The following is a 19114-nucleotide window of genomic DNA, read 5'->3' as shown; positions in this document are numbered from 1 at the left end:
AACCTGGGTGTGCCTTATAGTCCGGTGCGTCTTATAGTCCGAAAAATACGGTACAATTTTTTTTTCCCTAACTAAGGGGGTGATGAAGGGGGGTTTGATTTACTTTTATGGCAGGTTTTTTAGCGGATTTTTATGATTGGCAGCCGTCACACACTAAAAGACGCTTTTTATTGCAAAAAATATTTTTAGCGTTACCACATTTTGAGAGCTATAATTTTTCCATATTTTGGTCCACAGAGTCATGTGAGGTCTTGTTTTTTGCGGGACTAGTTGACGTTTTTATTGGTAACATTTTCGGGCACGTGACTTTTTTGATCGCTTTTTATTCTGATTTTTGTGAGGCAGAATGAACAAAAACCAGCTATTCATTAATTTTTTTTGGGGGTGGCGCTTATACCGTTCCACGTTTGGTAAAATGGATAAAGCAGCTTTATTCTTCGGGTCAGTACGATTACAGCGATACCTCATTTATATCATTTTTTAATGTTTTGGCGCTTTTATACGATAAAAACTATTTTATTGAAAAAAATAATTATTTTTGCATCTCTATACTCTGAGGACTATAACTTTTTTATTTTTTCGCTGATGACGCTGTATGGCGGCTCGTTTTTTGCGGGACAAGATGATGTTTTCAGCGGTACCATAGTTATTTTTATCTGTCTTTTTGATCGCGTGCTATTCCACATTTTGTTCGGCGGTATGATAATAAAGCGTTGTTTTTTGCCTCACTTTTTTTTTTTACGGTGTCCACTGAAGGGGTTAACTAGTGGGACAGTTTTATAGGTAGGGTCGTTACGGACGCGGCGCGGCGATACTAAATATGTGTACTTTTATTGTTTCTTTTTTTATTTAGATAAAGGAATGTATTTATTGGAACAATATATATTTTTCTATTATTTATTTAGGTTTTTTTTTGTTTTTTTTTCAAACACATCTGAATATTTTTTTACTTTATAATTTTTATTTACTTTATGGGGGGGGGGGGGGCGGCTTGGGGGGCCCATCATGTTATAGTGACAGATCGCTGATCTGACACTTTGCTGTGCACTGTGTCAGATCAGCGATCACACAGGCACAGCAGGGAGGCTTACCAGAGCCTGCTCTGAGCCACCTCCCTGCAGGACCCGGAAGTAGCCCCGCGGCCATTTTGGATCCGGGGCCTGCAGGGAGGAAACGCTCGGTACAAGGTGAGCACATCGCCTTGTACCTAGGGTCTAAGGGAAGACAGCAGGGAGCCTCCTCCCTGCGCGATGCTTCCCTATACCGCCGGAACGTTGCGATCATGTTTGATCGCAGTGTGCCGGGGGTTAATGTGCCGGGGGCGGTCCTGGCACATAGTGTCGGATGTCAGCTGCGATTGTCAGCTGACACCCAGCTGTGCTTCCCCCCGTGAGCGCGGACGATCGCTATGACGTACTATCCCGTCGCTGGGAATTAAGTCCCAGGTCACCTTGACGGGAAAGTACGTCAAATGGGATTAAGGGGTTAAACTTTATTTTCAGTTTTAAGTTAATGATATACCTGTGGTCCAGGGCGGCCTTTAGAGGGTCTTCATGTGGTGCTTTAATTAGGTATTCACCAGTATAGCTTATTGCTAGAGAAAAAAAAAAAAAAGCCTTCACACCACCTCCGGCTCCAACAAAAATCTAAGATGGCGACTGCCACGCCTGCCCAGTAGCAACTATTGGTGATCCGATAGATGCTACTGCGCAGGTAGCACCATCTGGGAAGAGGCAAATTTTTTTTCTCTAGCAAGAAGGCGCCGTTTTCAAACTGATTTTTTTCTTTTTTTTTCTTAAGAATTTATGGATAACATTAAAAAAAAATTAAATGCACAATATGGATGCGATCATGGTGCAGCACAGGCGCCGCTGCTAGCACCTGCCTGCAGAAGGGGATTTTTTTAAATACACATTGTATGTATATAATATATATATATATATATATATATATATATATATATATATATATATATATATATATATATATATATATATATATATATATATATACACATACATACATACATACATACATATATATATATATACACACATATATATATATACACATATATACACATACACATATATATACATATATATACTAGCTGAAGAGCCCGGCGTTGCCTGGGCATGGTAAATATTTGTGGTTAGTTATAGCACCTCACTTCTCTTATTTTCCCATCACGCCTCTCATTTTCCCCCTCACATCTCATTTTCTCCCTTACGCCTCTCATTTTCCCCCTCACTCCTCTCATTCCCCCCTCACTCATCTCATTCCCCCCCTAACACTTGTCATTTCGACCTCACATCTGTCATTTTCCGATCACTCCACTATTTTCCCTCACTCCTCATTTTGCACTCACACCCCTCATTTTCACCGTCAGTATATACATGTTTGTCATCTCCCTTATATATAGTACCTGTATGTCATCTCCTGTATATAGTATATACCTGTATGTCATCTCCCCTGTAAATAGTATATACCTGCTGTATGTCATCTCCTCCTGTATATTGTATATACCTATGTGTCATCTCCTCCTGTATATAGTATATACCTGTATGTCATCTCTTCTGTATATAGTATATACCTGTATGTCATCTCCTCCTATAGTATATACCTGTATGTCATCTCCTGTATATAGTATATACCTGTATGTCATCTCTCCTGTATATAGTATATACCTGCTGTATGTCATCTCCTCCTCTATATACCTATGTGTCATCTCCTCTTTTATATAGTATATACCTGTATGTCATCTCCTCCTGTATATAGTATATACGTGTGTCATCTCCTCTTGTATATAGTATATACCTGTGTGTCATCTGCTCCTGTATATAGTATATATCTGTGTGTCATCTCCTCCTGTATATAGTATATACATGTGTCATCTCCTCCTGTATATAGTATATACCTGTGTCATCTCCCCTGTATATATTATATACCTGTGTGTCATCTCCCCTGTATATAGTATGTACCTGTATGTCATCTCCCCTGTATATAGTATATACCAGTGTGTCATCTCCTCCTGTATATAGTATATACCTGTGTGTCATCTCCCCTGTATATAGTATATATGTGTGTGTGTCATCTCCTCCAGTATATAGTATATACCTTTATGTCATCTCCTCCTGTATATAGTATATACCTGTGTGTCATCTCCCCTGTATATAGTATATACCTGTATGTCATCTCCTCCTGTATATAGTATATACCTGTGAGTCATCTGCTCCTGTATATAGTATATACCTGTGTGTCATCTCCCCTGTATATTGTATATATCTGTGTGTCATCTCCTCCTGTATTAGACCTCGTTCACACGTTATTTGCTCATTATTTTTACCTCAGTATTTGTAAACTAAATTGGCAGCCTGATAAATCCCCAGCCAACAGGAAGCCCTCCCCCCGGCAGTATATATTAGCTCACACATGCACATAATAGACAGGTCATGTGACTGACAGCTGCCGTATTTCCTATATGGTACAGTTGTTGCTCTTGTAGTTTGTCTGCTTATTAATCAGATTTTTATATTTGAAGGATAATATCAGACTTGTGTGTGTTTTAGGGCGAGTTTCATGTGTCAAGTTGTGTGTGTTGAGTTGTGTGTGGCGACATGCATGTAGCGACTTTTGTGAGATGAGATTTGTGTGGCGACATGCGTGTATCAACTTTTTGTGTGTCGAGTTGCATGTGACAGGTTAGTGTAGCAAGTTGTGTGCAGCAAGTTTTGCGCGTGGCGAGTTTTATGTGTGGTGCGTTTTGAGTATGTGCAAGTTTTGTGTGAGGCAACTTTTGCGCATGTGGCAATTTTTCCGCGTGTGCAAGTTTTCTGTGTGGCGAGTTTTCCATGAGGTGAGTTTTGCATGTGTGGCGAGTTTTGCGTGAGCCTAGTTTTGTACGAGTTTTGACCGTGGCGAGTTTTGAGCGGCGACTTTTGTGTTTCGACTTTCATGCGGCGAGGTTGGTGTATGTGTGGTGAAATGTGCGCTCAGGGTGATATATGTGTTCAAGCACGTGGTAGCGTGTGGTATATTTTGTGTGTGTTCATATCCCAGTGTGTGGCGAGTATCCCATGTCGGGGCCCCACCTTAGCAACTGTACGGTATATATTCTTTGGCGCCATCACTCTCATTCTTTAAGTCCCCCTTGTTCACATCTGGCAGCTGTCAATTTGCCTCCAACACTTTTCCTTTAACTTTTTCCCCATTATGTAGATAGGGGCAAAATTGTTTGGTGAATTGGAACGTGCGGGGTTAAAATTTCGCCTCACAACATAGCCTATGACGCTCTCAGGGTCCAGACATGCGACTGTGCAAAATTTTGTGGCTGTAGCTGCAACGGTGCAGATGCCAATCCCGGAGATACACACATACACACACACATTCAGCTTTATATATTAGATTCATTATTTAAACTACAGAGCAGGTCACTGAGGGATCAGTGACCTGTCAGAAGCCATACACATGAATACCTACGCAGAGCACCATAATATGACCACCCACAGGTCCACCACAAAGCACGAGAATCTCATTAACTCAAAACTGAAAATTAAGATTAAACAACAACCACTAGACAGATTTAATCAACAAAGGTATTTTAAACAGTATAACGGCGCCGACCTGACATTGGTTACTCAGCACAATCCTGCTGACAGGCTCCCTTTAAGGGTAGATTTTGAGTTATCTTAGGAAATGTCACCTTATCTTGTACGTTGCATCCAAAAACAATGACTAAGTAGTAAATATTAAAGTTAAAGAAAAGTCGCTACATGATACATCGCATCTCGGCAAGAAAAAGGAAGCAAAAGGTATATTGAAATGGACAATAGTACTGCTGCTTTATTTAGTAGTCTAAGTGAAGTTAGCAAAACAGCAAACAGGTAGGAAGTTATATAGGGCTTAACCAGTGGAAAACATGAAAAAGACAAATGTACCCTAGTGAAGTGCTGTGGAAGCCTTAAAATTTAAGACTGCCTTCAATAGCAAAATAAGGGAAAGGTAAGGGGTATACAGAACACACGGGCCAAGCGTGTTATATGACTGTACCCGACTGTGCTCCGTGTTCATTTGGAATATCTTTTCCTGGCCAGGACGTCTTATCTGAAGGTAGATATAGAGCTGGAGGGCGCATAAAGGAAAGCAGGAGTAAGAGAATTGGACAACACATTTCTGATCCTCCTCCAAGGAAGTGGCTGCTCCTCTCTCTTCTTACACTTGAATTGCTTACCTGAGTTTCCGGGTCATCTGACCCTAAGCTTGCTGCCCCCAATTTCACCACCTCTGCTAGCTGTGTGATGGTGTTGGCTGATGACTGAGCAGCTTGTGCCAGCTTATCCTGACTAGATGCTGCACCAGACACCAGCAGCTTCGTATCCTCCACAAGAGCCTTGGCAGTCTTCAGGATGTTCTCCCTGTGAGCAGAAGCAGAAAGTAAGGATTGCTAATGCAGTGTGACGAATGATTGGTTATAGAGGCCTCTCCTTCACTTTTCATCTGTTCTGATATTATTATATATTATTATAGCACCATTTATTCCATGGCGCTTTACATGTGAGGAGGGGTATACATAATAAAAACAAGTACAATAATCTTAAACAATACAAGTCACAGCTGGTCCAGGAGGAGAGAGGACCCTGCCCGCGAGGGCTCACAATCTACAAAGGATGGATGAGGATACAGTAGGTGAGGATGATAATGTAATGTTCTCACATTATTGTTTTCACACAAACAGGTTGTTTCAGATCACTTTTGGAAATTTACCATTGAGGTCTATTGTTAGGAAAGGCCAGCAATATTCACTTGGCAAAGTACAGCAATCCTTCATTGCCCTACATTGTGTACTGCAGCTTATCTCTATGGCGCCATGGTCCCTTCATTGCAACAGATCAGTACGAAATCCCAGAGGTTAATTAATGGTGTACCCTGAGGATAAGTCATCAATGTTAAAGTCTTAGAAGACTCTTTTAGGATCTATACAAGATGAAACTGTACTTTCACCAACATGGTAACTTACAACAGTCACAACACGGTCATCCAATATAAAGCTATCAATCTAATAGAAACCATTATTTCACAATACCTGTGGTCAGCAAAGGATTCCTTGTTCTCAGAGTTTAGTGTGCCAGCTGTGGCAAACATGATGGTTGTGTCTAGATCAGCAATAATGCCGGATACAGCCGTGCCCGCTGTAATGCAGGCTTGTGTGCCCTTGTTACCTGCCTGCAAAGCTGAAAGTACCAGAGATACCTGGGCAGAAATAGAATCAATTAGCATGGAATATTTTATTGCTTCTAACAAGGCTTTACACGAATAATAACTGACTGCACTAAGTCAACTTGACCGTCCAACAAATCCCCCCCCCAAAAAATCAAAATGACTTTACCTATTACAATAAACTTATTTTTTTAAGGCTATAAAGATATTTTTACAAAGATGCTGCCATCGCGGACATTTATGGCATCTCTGTAGATTATGCCATAAGTGTCTGGTAGATGTAAATCTCAGGTCTAGAACCATAGCTTGCACCGCCAAGAATGGAGAATTGGGGGTATATGTACAGATTTCTCTGTTTACATCTATGAGAGTTCCAAAAATTGCTGAGCAGGTGTACTTGTCAATATGCTTAGGACTCCCATAGAAGTGAATGGAGAGAACTGAACATATGCAGAGCAGACTTCTCAACGTTGGTGAATGTCCAAGCATTTATTACAAACCCACAAAATAAAGATGGAAAATGGCACCTATCAAAATTCATTTTGTATGGATATTTCTCACAACATACAAGTATTGCCTTTGCGGACATAGTGGTGCACTACTCCAAGAACACAAGCGCAAAGATTGATCTCAGAAAAAGACACAGAATGAGTAACACTAACCAAAGTGCACCAAGACAAGTCACTTCATATAAATCCAAAAACAAAGACAAACCCACAGACAGGCAGAGGCTAGCGTTTCAGGCAACAGCCATTCCACGTTTCTTTAGACTTCTATGATGTTGTTGGTCTCAGGATTTAAATAAAATAACAAACTCATTGTACAATTTGGTGAGAGTCACTTGTTTGGTGCATTTATCTGAAATCCAAATGTTTAAAATATTGCAGCCTGCGACATTTTACTACTCTTTAATGAAAGAAAAATTAATTTCGATTAAAGTTTGTCTACATTACATTAAAAAACATCAACTTCAAATCAAACATTAACTTCATTTCTACTAATTTAAAAATTAAAAAAAAGAAACCAACAGTCTATTGAGATGGAGCAGCTGATTGGAATTCTTTTATAGACAACACTGTGAAAAAGTTATAGGCTTCAAAGTGAGAATGCAGTAAAAAATGTACGTTTCAATATTTTATTTTTTAGCAATTAACATAATGCAAAGTGAATGAACAAAATAAAAATCTAAAACAAATTAATATTTGGTGTGACCAGTCTTTGTCTTCAAAAAGTAATACATTCTTCTAAGTACACTTTTTCAAATTATACGAGTAACCAATTACATCAAACAGGTGATAATGTTCAGCATTTTCATATGTAGGTTAAAACATTAACTAAAACCTAAAACAGCCTAGTAGGAGACTTAAAACGGGGTGAGGAACAGCCCACCTCTGCTACAAAGGTGAGGATGGAGGTTTCATGTCACAAGTCATACACCACTGGGAAGATTGAGCACAGCAAAAACCATTAAGCGAGGTAGTTCTACTGCAACAGCCAGGTCTCTACCAGGCAAAGATTTCAAAGCAGACTGGGGTTCTAGATGTGTGGTCTATACTCTTTTGAAGAAGCATCAAGAAATGTGCAACGTTATGGACTGTAGATGTAGTGGGTGGTCTTGGAAATATGTGCTTGCTTCCCTTCAAAAATCACAAGATGTCCAGTAGTGCCCTCATCTAAGAACTGACCACAAACCAGTGGGACCCAGCTACATCTATCCGCGGTTCATTGAATTCTTGCTAGAAGTGGTTTTCATAGAAAAATTACAGCCATCAAGCCATACCTCCACCATGAAAACAAGGCCAAATAAATCAACTAAGCAAGAAAAGATAGGAACAGAGGTGCAGAAAAAATATTAACAGGTGCTCTAGAGTGATAAGTTCAAATTTTAAATATCTGGCTGCAACACAAGGAAGATTGTTCATGGAAGAGTTGAGAGCAGTACAATAATGAGTGTCTGCAAACAACAGTGAAGCATGGTGGAGGCTCCTTGCAAGTTTGGAAATTGCATTTCAGCAAATGGATTAGTGGATGTGGCCAGGATTAAACGTGGCCATCAGAGAGGCGTCTGATTGGCTGCAAATGTATCCTGCAGTAGGGCAACGCACCAAAATTACAATGACAATAAGAATTATCTTCATCATAAAAAAAACAAGGAGTCCTGGAAGTGATGGCATGCTCCTCACAAAGCCCTTATCTCAACATCATTGAGTTGTCTGGGTTTACATAAAGAGACAAAGATTTACACAAACCTACAGCCACAGAAGATCTGTGATTAGTTCTCCAAGATCTTTGAAACAATCATCATGGTGACTTGCTTCAAAAATTTTATGCAAGTGCATCTAAAAGAAATGATGATGTCTCAAAAGCAAAGGCTGGTCACATCTAATATCGATTTTGATTTCTCTATTGTTCATTCACTTTCAGTTTTGTTAATTGAGAAAAATAAACTAGTAACACTTCTAATTTTGAAAGCATTCTTACTTCGCAGCATTTTTTCCACGGCAGTGTCAAACTTCAACAAATGATCTAAAAGACTTTGTTGTACTACTTGCTATCAAATATAAACATTTTAGCTGAAATTAGTGTTTGACCATCAATCTGGCCTGTATTACACAAACTTCTAATTGCTAACTATGCAGCGTATTCCGCAAGGTCACCTTTTCTGTCACCGCTCGGGCACACTCAATCAATTCCCGCTTAGTGTAACTATCAGATGGGCAGATTTGCAGGGCTCCAGCTTTCTGCACCAAAAATATACAGCCATGTCCCAAGTCCTGAATTCTTGTCTTGATCTGAAACCCAACCTGCAAAAGAAACAAATTTCAGAAAAAAGTGAGAGAGATCAGAGTTACAACGACAAATAAGCAATGTATTTGAAGAGCAGAATGACCTAGACAGCTTATGTTACCTCTTTAGGTTCTGCTGTGGCAGCAGCCATTCGACCTTGGACAGCTAAATTTCCATAGTCACTGGTCACCTGGGAAGCCAAACCGCCAAGCTCCTCTGGATTTGTTACAGATTTCGTCATCTAAAGATAAAAAGAAAAATATTATCCATCTATTTATATATCCTTTCCAAATTTTTCTATTCAGTAAAAACATTAACCGTAATGTTCTGTTCGGGTCATAGTGACCCGAACAGACTTTTTGCAGCCCTGTAGATTTTTTTCTGTAAGTCTATAAAACTTGAGACTCCTTGACTTTTCCTCATTTGGGGGGACCTACCTATGAGTATTTTTTTTTTTTTCGTTTACTTTTTGCTACACGCAAAAAGTTACACTTGTTGTGTTAGGGTCATAGTGACCCGACATCGTTTTTTACAGCTGTGAGGCCATATTTTCAGTGAAATAAAGGAGTTATAACCTCAGTTGGGTCTATTTATTGCATCTACTATTGTATATCAATTGATTTATTTCCTAAATTATTTCAATGGGGTCGTACACGCGCTCTACCGGGGGTATGCATTGAGATCTGCGCACCATAAAAATGGCTTTATTTTGATTATTTTTGGTGCGCAGTGTATTCTAAAATGTAGAGTGCATCCGGAGAGATCACTAGGTGTGCACTACACGTGTATATTATACTTCCCCTTGATAAAGCAGCGTTTGAGCGCTGCGAAACGTGCGTTGGGGCTTTTCCACCGGTGGGACCCTCTCCTGTCCTCCTCCCTTCATTGTGGTAAGCTTAGTACTTCTCTATATTGTTGCTGTGTGGCGGATCTATATATAAATATACTGGGCACTGGCCCTGAGACTGTGTGCGCTATGTTCAGCCACCCAGCGGCTTTTTCACAATATGTACTTTGTGCTTTCCATCCTCCTAGTACCATGTGATGTATTGGCACCCAGTATTTGTCAGCTTTTATTCATATTTATCAACATTGGTTATATCTAGGGCTGGGGGGTGGACGGGTAGAGTTGTCCTTCTTTGTTGTTCCCCTCCAATTCTATTGTCGTGATATCCTCACTCTTTTGCTTAGTCTTATGTCCTATATTGTATCCTAAAATAAAGCATTTTTGTACATTTGTACTCTAGGCTCCTGTTTCTCCTTTTATATAACGTGTATATTATGCGCAGAACGGACTGCTCAGAACGCGCTGTCTAAGACATTGTTTTTTTGTAATAAAATATGTGTAGTTTTCTATTTCCGTTTTGCTCATTGATCTGTTTTTTCAGAATAATAACAAAAAAAAAAGATTTCTAGTTCATTTTTTTTTTTTTTTTTTTTTTTTTTTTACTACCAAACATGTTCACAAACAGTCTAGTAAGCAAAAAGTATATAAAAAAAATGGAGTTAGAGTGTTTAAAATCAAGGTTTAATAAGCCGGGTCATAGTGACCCGGAACACTACAAGTGTATAGTAAATGCGAACAAAACAGCAGGGTTAAAAACTATACATTATTATAGATGTGTATTTAAATGGTTGTCCAGTACTTTATATTGATGGCCTACACTTAGGATAGATCATTATCAGATTGGTGGGGGGTGTTACACCTGCCACCCCCTCCGATGATCAGCTGTTCTCTGGGTGGACTGATGTGATTAGTTGCAGAGCTGCACAGATCTGTTAACTGTAGAATGACCACAGCGGGGTACTGCAGATCTAACCCTATTCATTTGAATAGGGTTGGATCTGCAGAACCCTGCTGCGGCCACTATACAGTTAACAGATCTGTGCAGCTCTGCAACTGATCACATCAGTCCACCCAGAGAACAGCTGATTATCGGAGGGGGTGGCAGGTGTAACACCCCCCACCAATGTGATACTGATGACCTACGCATAGGATAGGCTATCAATATAAAGTACTGGATAACCACTTTAGATTAAAAGGGCATGGGTGTACATATATGCAAATAAAAAGGGAAGGAGTCCAGCTCTACAAACAGGTTCTTCTTCATTCAGATAAAATTCATACAAAGGACATCTGAACAGTCGGGAGAAAACCATTGGTGAGCTGGTATTGTTATTTCAGCTACACATATACTATCCATGGCTATGCAAAGAAAAAAAATAAAACCAAACATTGAGAGTCCTGTGACAAATCGGAAGCTTTTGACACTACTTGGGTCTCATCATCAGGCGTGGTGACCCGGAATGGCTAATGAACCCCATATACACACAAGGACATAGGATTAGTGCTGCAAATAAGACAGAAAAGGACAACGTCTCCTGAGACATACAGCTCACACTACGTTACAATTCTCATACTCCTCTGATTTTTTTGCTTGCACATTCCTTCTTACCATCTCTTGGGCAGTTACAGCGATTGCCTTGGAGTATTTCACACCAGTGGTTTGGTAATCCACAAAAGTCCCTGTGGGTTCTGGAGGCGTCCCTTCATCAAGCTGCAACATAACATTTAGATTTGTTCAAACCCCTAATATAAACCTTTGAAAAAAGTTTCTTATGGCTAAGCTGTTCAGCACCTAATAAAAAGAAACCATGATGTAATCAATCCGCATGCTCTCTTGGGTAGGTGCAGTAAGGAGTATGCTGACCGCTACTATTCACAATATTTCTTGAAACACAAATAACTCCAGGATATATACATTTAGTATAAATCTACTCAGCAGAAGGCAGGAATCCCCTCCCCCGCCATGCTCGATGCATTAAACAACGGTCCTGCCATTAGTACATAGAATTACCCTGCTCATGGCATCCGCTATGGAATCCACCATGCCTCCCACCATGCCAACTTCACTGGCAGCCTCATTCAGGGTAATCATAAGGTCATCTACGGCTTCCTTCATCAGTTGAGTAGCCTCTGCAATGGCGTCATGTGTGTGGGATGCCTGTGAAAAGTAGATATATAATGCAATGTTTGGAATGACAGTAAAATATTTATACTTTATTCAAGGTGTTACAGGTTTACAAAGTAACACATATGTGAATACTTTTCAGGATGGCCTCAAAATAGACAAGATGGGCATTTAAAAGCTTCCAGATGCTTAAAGGGGTTGTCCAGAAATAGTTTATTTATTTTTACTATGGACCAAAAAAAACAAAATAGGCAGGTAGTTGCCAACAGGGATTCAGTTCCTTCACATCAACAGATCAGCTACTCTTCTTCTGGGCTGCTCTGTTGACGGGACGTGACTGCTGATGTCATGGTGATTGTCAGCCGGCTGGCAAGCTGCAGTTAGTTAGCAGGGAGCCCACGGTCAATCAGCATGACATCGGCAGTCATGTCCCATCATCAGAGCAGAAGAGAAGCTGCTGTGACCACTCTGTGCCAGCAGAGATTGGTAGAAAAAAAATTAAACAGTCTTAGATAACCCCTAAAATATATTTCCTCTTGCAGGGCTGCACTAAGCCCCAAAGTCTCCGTAATCTGCAGATCCCCATCTAATCCAGTCTCAGACAAGCCCAGCATTTGATGAGATGTATATTTCTGTCTGCAAAATAATTAAGCCAGATAGAGACAAAGACATATTGGCCTTCATGTTTACAAAGTCTCTGGTAATACCAAAAAATTAGATAATTTCCTTTCTTTCCAATCTCATCCCAGTCTACTCCAATATTTTGATATAGTTTGGCTTAGTTCTTGCCGAGAGTTCATACTTGAAATGAATGCCATCCATATCAATAATTCGGCAATACTCTACTAAATAGATATAGTACCATTTGCAGATTCGACTTAAAGGGGTTGTCTGGTAGTGATGAGCAGGTGTGTTCCAATAAGGTGTTATCTGATCATACTCGTGCTAACCGAGTGTTTTCAGCGTGCTCGAAAAATATGTTCGAGTCCCGCGGCTGCATGTCTCGCGGCTGTTCGACAGCGGGAACACATGCAGTGATTGTCTGTTTGTTAGGCAATCCCTACCTGTGTTGCATCTGTCAGAACAGCCACAAGACATGCAGCCGCGGTGACTCGAACATATTTTTTTAGCACACCGAAAACACTCGGTTAGCACCTGAGCATGCTCAGATAACACCTTATCCTATAACATCTTATCCAAGCACGTTCGTTCATCATTATTTTCTGGTCCAGACGGTAAGTCTGCAGTCACTCTGTGTGATTGCAGACTTATGAAACCCCCCAGCGAACGCACTGTGCCTTGCGGAGATTTGCAGGTTTCTGAGCAGGGATCGGAGATAATGTATGAGTTATACATACTCTAGGCCAGTGAGCACCGCCTCGCTCTCCATACACTTGTATTGACCTGAGGCCGTGCCCCCAATCGGACACATCAGTAGATGGGGTGCAGCCTCGTTCTATGCACATGTATGGGGCGAGGCCACACTCAGACAGGTTCTTGCCAGGAGTACATACAACACATACAAACCCTCCGATCTCGGGTCAGAAATCGGCGAATCGCTGGGGGGATTCATAACCCTCGACCTACTGTCTCCTTCCCCATAATCCTGTAGAATGTAAGCCCGCAAGGGCAGGGTCCTTTTCCATCTGTATCAGTCTGTCATTGTTAGTTTGTTTACTGTATTTTGATGTAACCCCTTCCCATGTACAGCACCATGGAATTAATGGTGCTATATAAATAATAATAATAATAATAAGTCTACAGTCCCACAGAGTGACTGCAGACTTATCGATTTGGGCCGGACAACCCCTTTAAGGCTTTTAAGCTAAACACCACTCTTCTTATGTAAACATGGCTGTACATTATAGTGGGTTTCTTCTCTATAATATGCAAATTGTCTCTTCAGAGAGGAAGCGGACTTGAACTCTAGCACCACATACTGGAAGTAGCAATGCTAAAATTCAATATCGACCCTTTAACGAGCCTTGCAAAACAAGCAGCAAATTAAATGCTAAGCACAAAAAATAAGTCTTACATACCTTGGGGTTTCCACCACCCTCCTTGGCTGCATAAAGCATCTGTAAGGCAGACTCCGCTAGTGTCTTGGTTTGATCCAGTACTGTCATCTGTTGCTGATGGTCGAGGATTTTGGAAACCAGGCCAACGGCAGCTTGAATCAATGGCTCGAAATACCGGGCTAGTTGGGTCACCTGTTTTAAATTGAAGAAAAAAATCTTCCAGGCTTTACAAATGCAACTCTGCCGAAAACCCTTCTAGGAAAGAATCTGAGTCCAATAACCAGCCGTGACACAAACAAACATCTGTGTGAAAAAGTCATGTCATATCACGGGGCTTTGACCATTTTCAGTGGCATAAGCAATACAGAGATGATGCAATGTTCTCAGACATCTTTAATATAAGGTTCCGCCTTCATCCAACATCTCTTCAGCAGCATAGACTGGTGGATCAATGTCTGTTGGCAACTGCTAATCCAACATGTCGCTAAAGATTATATATGCAAATTGCCTCTTCTGAGAAAAAGAGGACTTAACTCTATAGCGCCACCTGTTGGAAGTAGCGATCCTACAAGTCACAATCAACCCTTTAACGAGTCGTGCAATATGACTTAGGATAAAAGCCAAATCAGTATCTCAATTCGCAGACACGGTGTTTCGGGCTGTTGGCCCTCGTCAGTGCGAAGCATGAGAACGGATTTGGCTAGGTGAGAGGCTCTGGACTGGGGTCTAAGGGGTAACGTTTCTCCTTATGGAGAGTGACATACCATCTCTGGCTTGTCAAGGTAAGGAGGCTTATTTGCCGTGCAATGCTCCTCTGGGAAATTAAATATGCAAATTGCCTCTTCTGAGAAAAAGAGGACTTAACTCTATAGCGCCACCTGTTGGAAGTAGCGATTCTACAAGTCACAATCAACCCTCTAACGAGTCATGCAATATGACTTAGGATAAAAGCCAAATCAGTATCTCAATTCGCAGATGACGAGGGCAAACAGCCCGAAACATTCTCTCTCTCTCATTATTCTGCCATTTGGCAATTATTAATAATTATGGTAATCCTAACTGACCTAAAACGGAAAAGGATAATTCTGATTTCATTTCAGATATTGAGAAAAACATGCATATGTGTCTTAATATATATAGTGTATGTAAACTTCTGGTTTCAACTGTATATCAAACTCAAGTATACAGAGGGTCAAAATTAAAATCTTGGACAAAATCGCGGGAAACCTTTATATTTATTAAAAAAAAATGTCTAAAATTGAGGAGTCTTTCCTTATTAAATATAACAATGAACCTTTTAATAAACAGATCTTACAATAAAACAAACAATTACACAGGTCAACAAAAAAAAATTTTTTTTCTGGTGTCCAAAATATTTTAATGAATTTGGGGTATTTTTGGGGTGCTGATTCTGAATATGCTATCAGTTTTGCCAGATTGGCTCAAGTTTTTGACATTTTTGGTATCTTATTTATAGCACTTGTTGGTAAATGCGACGCATCATCTCATTAATTTCTTTGGATTAGTACTTGAACTGAGCAGTTCTCAATATAGTTTTGTGTTAATTAGTGTTCTAAAAGTTTGTTCATAGCTTGATTTTTGCACTAACTTTATGTTGTTGTCTGTTTTCCAGTGAAAAGCATGAACTCATCAAGAAGAAGTTGTCTTAACGATCCAGACTCATTCTGTTACATTTGTGGTGAATACACACTGCCAAAATATAGAAGAAACATAACAGACTTCGTAAAAAAAGTGTATTTCGCCTATTTTGGGGTTATGCTTGGGGACCAAGACAAGTTTTGGGCACCACACATAGTGTGCAAAGCATGTATCGAATTATTACGAAAATGGAGCAAAGGACAAAGAAAAAGCTTCAAATTTGGTGTTCCAATGGTGTGGAGAGAGCCAAAAAATCATCATGATGACTGTTATTTCTGTGCAGTGCAAGTGCAAGGATTCAATAAGCATAAGAAACGAAAATGGGAGTAACATGGAATCTGCAAGAAGGCCTGTCCCTCATTGTGAAGATGTGCCTGTACCTGTGTTTACCATAAATAACAGTCATCATGATGATTTTTTGGCTCTCTCCACACCATTGGAACACCAAATTTGAAGCTTTTTCTTTGTCCTTTGCTCCATTTTCGTAATAATTCGATACATGCTTTGCACACTATGTGTGGTGCCCAAAACTTGTCTTGGTCCCCAAGCATAACCCCAAAATAGGCAAAATACACTTTTTTTACGAAGTCTGTTATGTTTCTTCTATGTTTTGGCAGTGTGTATTCACCACAAATGTAACAGAATGAGTCTGGATCGTTAAGACAACTTCTTGATGAGTTCATGCTTTTCACTGGAAAACAGACAACAACATAAAGTTAGTGCAAAAATCAAGCTATGAACAAACTTTTAGAACACTAATTAACACAAAACTATATTGAGAACTGCTCAGTTCAAGTACTAATCCAAAGAAATTAATGAGATGATGCGTCGCATTTACCAACAAGTGCTATAAATAAGATACCAAAAATCTCAAAAACTTGAGCCAATCTGGCAAAACTGATGACATATTCAGAATCAGCACCCCAAAAATACCCCAAATTCGATGAAATATCTTTGGCACCAAAAATGCTGTTGACCAGTGTTATTAATGAACTATACTGGAATAACATACCGTATTTTTCGGACTATAAGGGTATGTGCACACGTTGCGGATTCTCTGCGGATCCGCATCGTTTTTTGCAGTGCAGAAACGCTGCAGATCCGCAATTGATTTACAGTACAATGTAAATCAATGAGAAAAAAAAAATGCTGTGCACACTTTGCGGAAAATCCGCTGCGGAAACGCTGCGGTTTAAAAGAAGTAGCATGTCACTTCTTTTTTGTCAATCTGCAGCGTTTTTGTACCCATTCCATTATAGAAATCCACAGGGGTAAAAAACGCAGCAAATCCGCAAGAAAAACGCAGCAAAAACGCACAAAAAAACGCTGCGGAACCGCACAAAAAACCGCAGGTGCGTTTTCTGCCAGGAGAGACAGAATCTGCACCAGAAATTCCTAAGCCTAATCCGCAACGTGTGCACATAGCCTAAGACCCACTATTTCCCCCCAAAAAAATTGGGAGGAAAATGGGGGGTGCGTCTTATAGTCCGAACGCAGGCTTACCGGGGATTGCGGCAGTGGTGTAGCGGCGTCCCTTACTCAGGGAACCGGTTGCGGCAGTAGTGTGGTGATGCTGAAGCTCGGTGTCGGCGGTGAGCAGTGCGGAGTGCATCATTAGTTTCCCTGTGGCTATCTTCCGGAAGCCGTGGGCCGCCGGAGGCGGCACTTGCTCAGATTGAGATCTCGGCTGAGCCTCTCGCGCTCCATTTTCCTGAGGCTTTGGGTTTCAGGAAAATGGCCACACGTGTGCAGATTGAGATCTCGGAAGACCTCAGCTTCAAGAAAATGGCCGCCGAGAAACCCAAGATGCACTCGGCTCCGCATACTGTGGACACCGAGCCGCATCATCGCCACATTTCCGCTGCCGGCATCCTGAGGAAGAGACCCTGCTCCATGCAATGCACTCTGCTCTGCCTCACCGCAGGCACCGGACCCGCAGCATCGCACCACTGGGATACTCCAGGACAGCAGCATTGCCCCACTTATGCCTCTGCTGTCTTCCTGAGGAAGGGACCATGCCTCCTGTGACCCTGTTCTACTACCGCCAACCCTCAAGTAAGATACCTTAAATTCGGACAATAAGAAGGACCCCCAGCTAATAAAAATCTTTTTTTATTTTTTGCTATTTTCCATCCCACAATTTGGGGTGAGTCTTATGGTCCGTTGCATCTTATAGTCTGAAAAATATGGTAATATGATATGTAAGAGCAGTAAAAAGCATACGGCTCAAAAGCCTAATTTAAATATGTATTAACAAACCTTGAATTAATAAATAATACAGATAAAGTACGATGCCAACAAAAGTGCCCCCCCAAACACAGTATGATACCCCCCCAACAGTGAATTCCTCCACTGTACCCTCCACACACATTGTATGATGACCCTACTATACCCCTCCAGGAAAATAAAAAGTGACCCCAACACAGTATTATGCCCCAACTGTGTTCCTCACATAGCTCTCCGCACAGTATAATAGGCCCCACATAGTGCTCCATTCAGAATACTGGGCCCCATATAGTGCTACATAAAGTATCATGGCCCCACATAGTCCTTCATACAGTAAAATGGGTCTCACATTTCTCTCCACATAGTCTAATGGGCCCCACATAAATAAATACTCACCTCTCCTCATTCCTCGCAGGTCCGGTGTCGGTAGTGAGCGCTGTGCAGCTCTTCACTGCTCTGAGCCTGCTGCGCTGAGACAAGAGATGCAAAGGAAGAATGATGGAGGAGAGAGTAGACTATTTCCCACCTCCATCATTGCTTTCAACTGTATTGGCATCCAGGTGCCGGCGTCGGAAGCCAAGTATAATCATCCGGCAGGCCAGAGTTTGTGACATGTGTGCAGTAGGGCCACATATCTCTAACTTTAATAGTTCACCACAGTTGTGAGGTACTCAGAGGTCACAGACTTTGTATGTTTTGATGATATAATAACATGAAGTTACAGTTTGATAGAAAATATTGTGCAAAAATGTACAGTTTAACAGACATAGGCGTAAGGATATAGGAAGTTGTAAGGCCATGTGCACACGCTGCGGATTCCATTGCGGAATTTTCCGCAGCGGATTTGATAAATCCGCAGTGCAAAACCGCTGCGGTTTTTCATGCGGATTTATCGCGGTTTCTATTGCGGATTCCACTGCGGGTTTTCACCTGCAGATTCCTATTATGGAGCAGGTGTAAACCCGCAGCGGAATCCGCACAAAGAATTGACATGCTGCGGAATGTAAACCGCTGCATTTCCGCGCGTTTTTTTCCGCAGCATGTGCACTGCGGATTTCGTTTCCCATAGGTTTACATTATACTGTAAACGCATGGGAAACTGCTGCGGACCCGCAGCAAAATCCGCAGTGTGTGCACATACCCTAAGACACCTATGGCGCAGCCTAATTTCAGAGAATTAATTGGAGATGACAGTTTTTTGGCTTTTTTTTGTTACCTTGACACAGGTGAGACCCC

The 19114-nt window shown here is 41.0% G+C and overlaps 1 protein-coding gene across 2 annotated transcripts in view; it reads right to left on the bottom strand.

Annotated features, from left to right (window-relative positions):
* TLN2 (talin 2) overlaps window positions 1-19114 on the bottom strand; it is a 248215-nt gene that overhangs the window by 40176 nt on the left and 188925 nt on the right. For both annotated transcript variants that reach the window (XM_077264168.1, XM_077264170.1), the window contains 7 exons: window positions 14015-14185; window positions 11862-12008; window positions 11460-11561; window positions 9125-9244; window positions 8874-9020; window positions 6083-6249; window positions 5231-5414 (listed from right to left, as the gene is read on the bottom strand). In XM_077264168.1, coding sequence (XP_077120283.1) covers window positions 5231-5414; window positions 6083-6249; window positions 8874-9020; window positions 9125-9244; window positions 11460-11561; window positions 11862-12008; window positions 14015-14185 — 1038 coding nt within the window. The remainder of the gene's footprint in view (window positions 1-5230; window positions 5415-6082; window positions 6250-8873; window positions 9021-9124; window positions 9245-11459; window positions 11562-11861; window positions 12009-14014; window positions 14186-19114) is intronic.

The sequence above is a fragment of the Ranitomeya variabilis genome, chromosome 5, assembly GCF_051348905.1.
Source record: "Ranitomeya variabilis isolate aRanVar5 chromosome 5, aRanVar5.hap1, whole genome shotgun sequence".
Taxonomy (NCBI): Eukaryota; Metazoa; Chordata; class Amphibia; order Anura; family Dendrobatidae; genus Ranitomeya; species Ranitomeya variabilis.
Note: the sequence above shows the minus strand (reverse complement) of the source record. Positions and strands in the feature narration are given on the sequence as shown.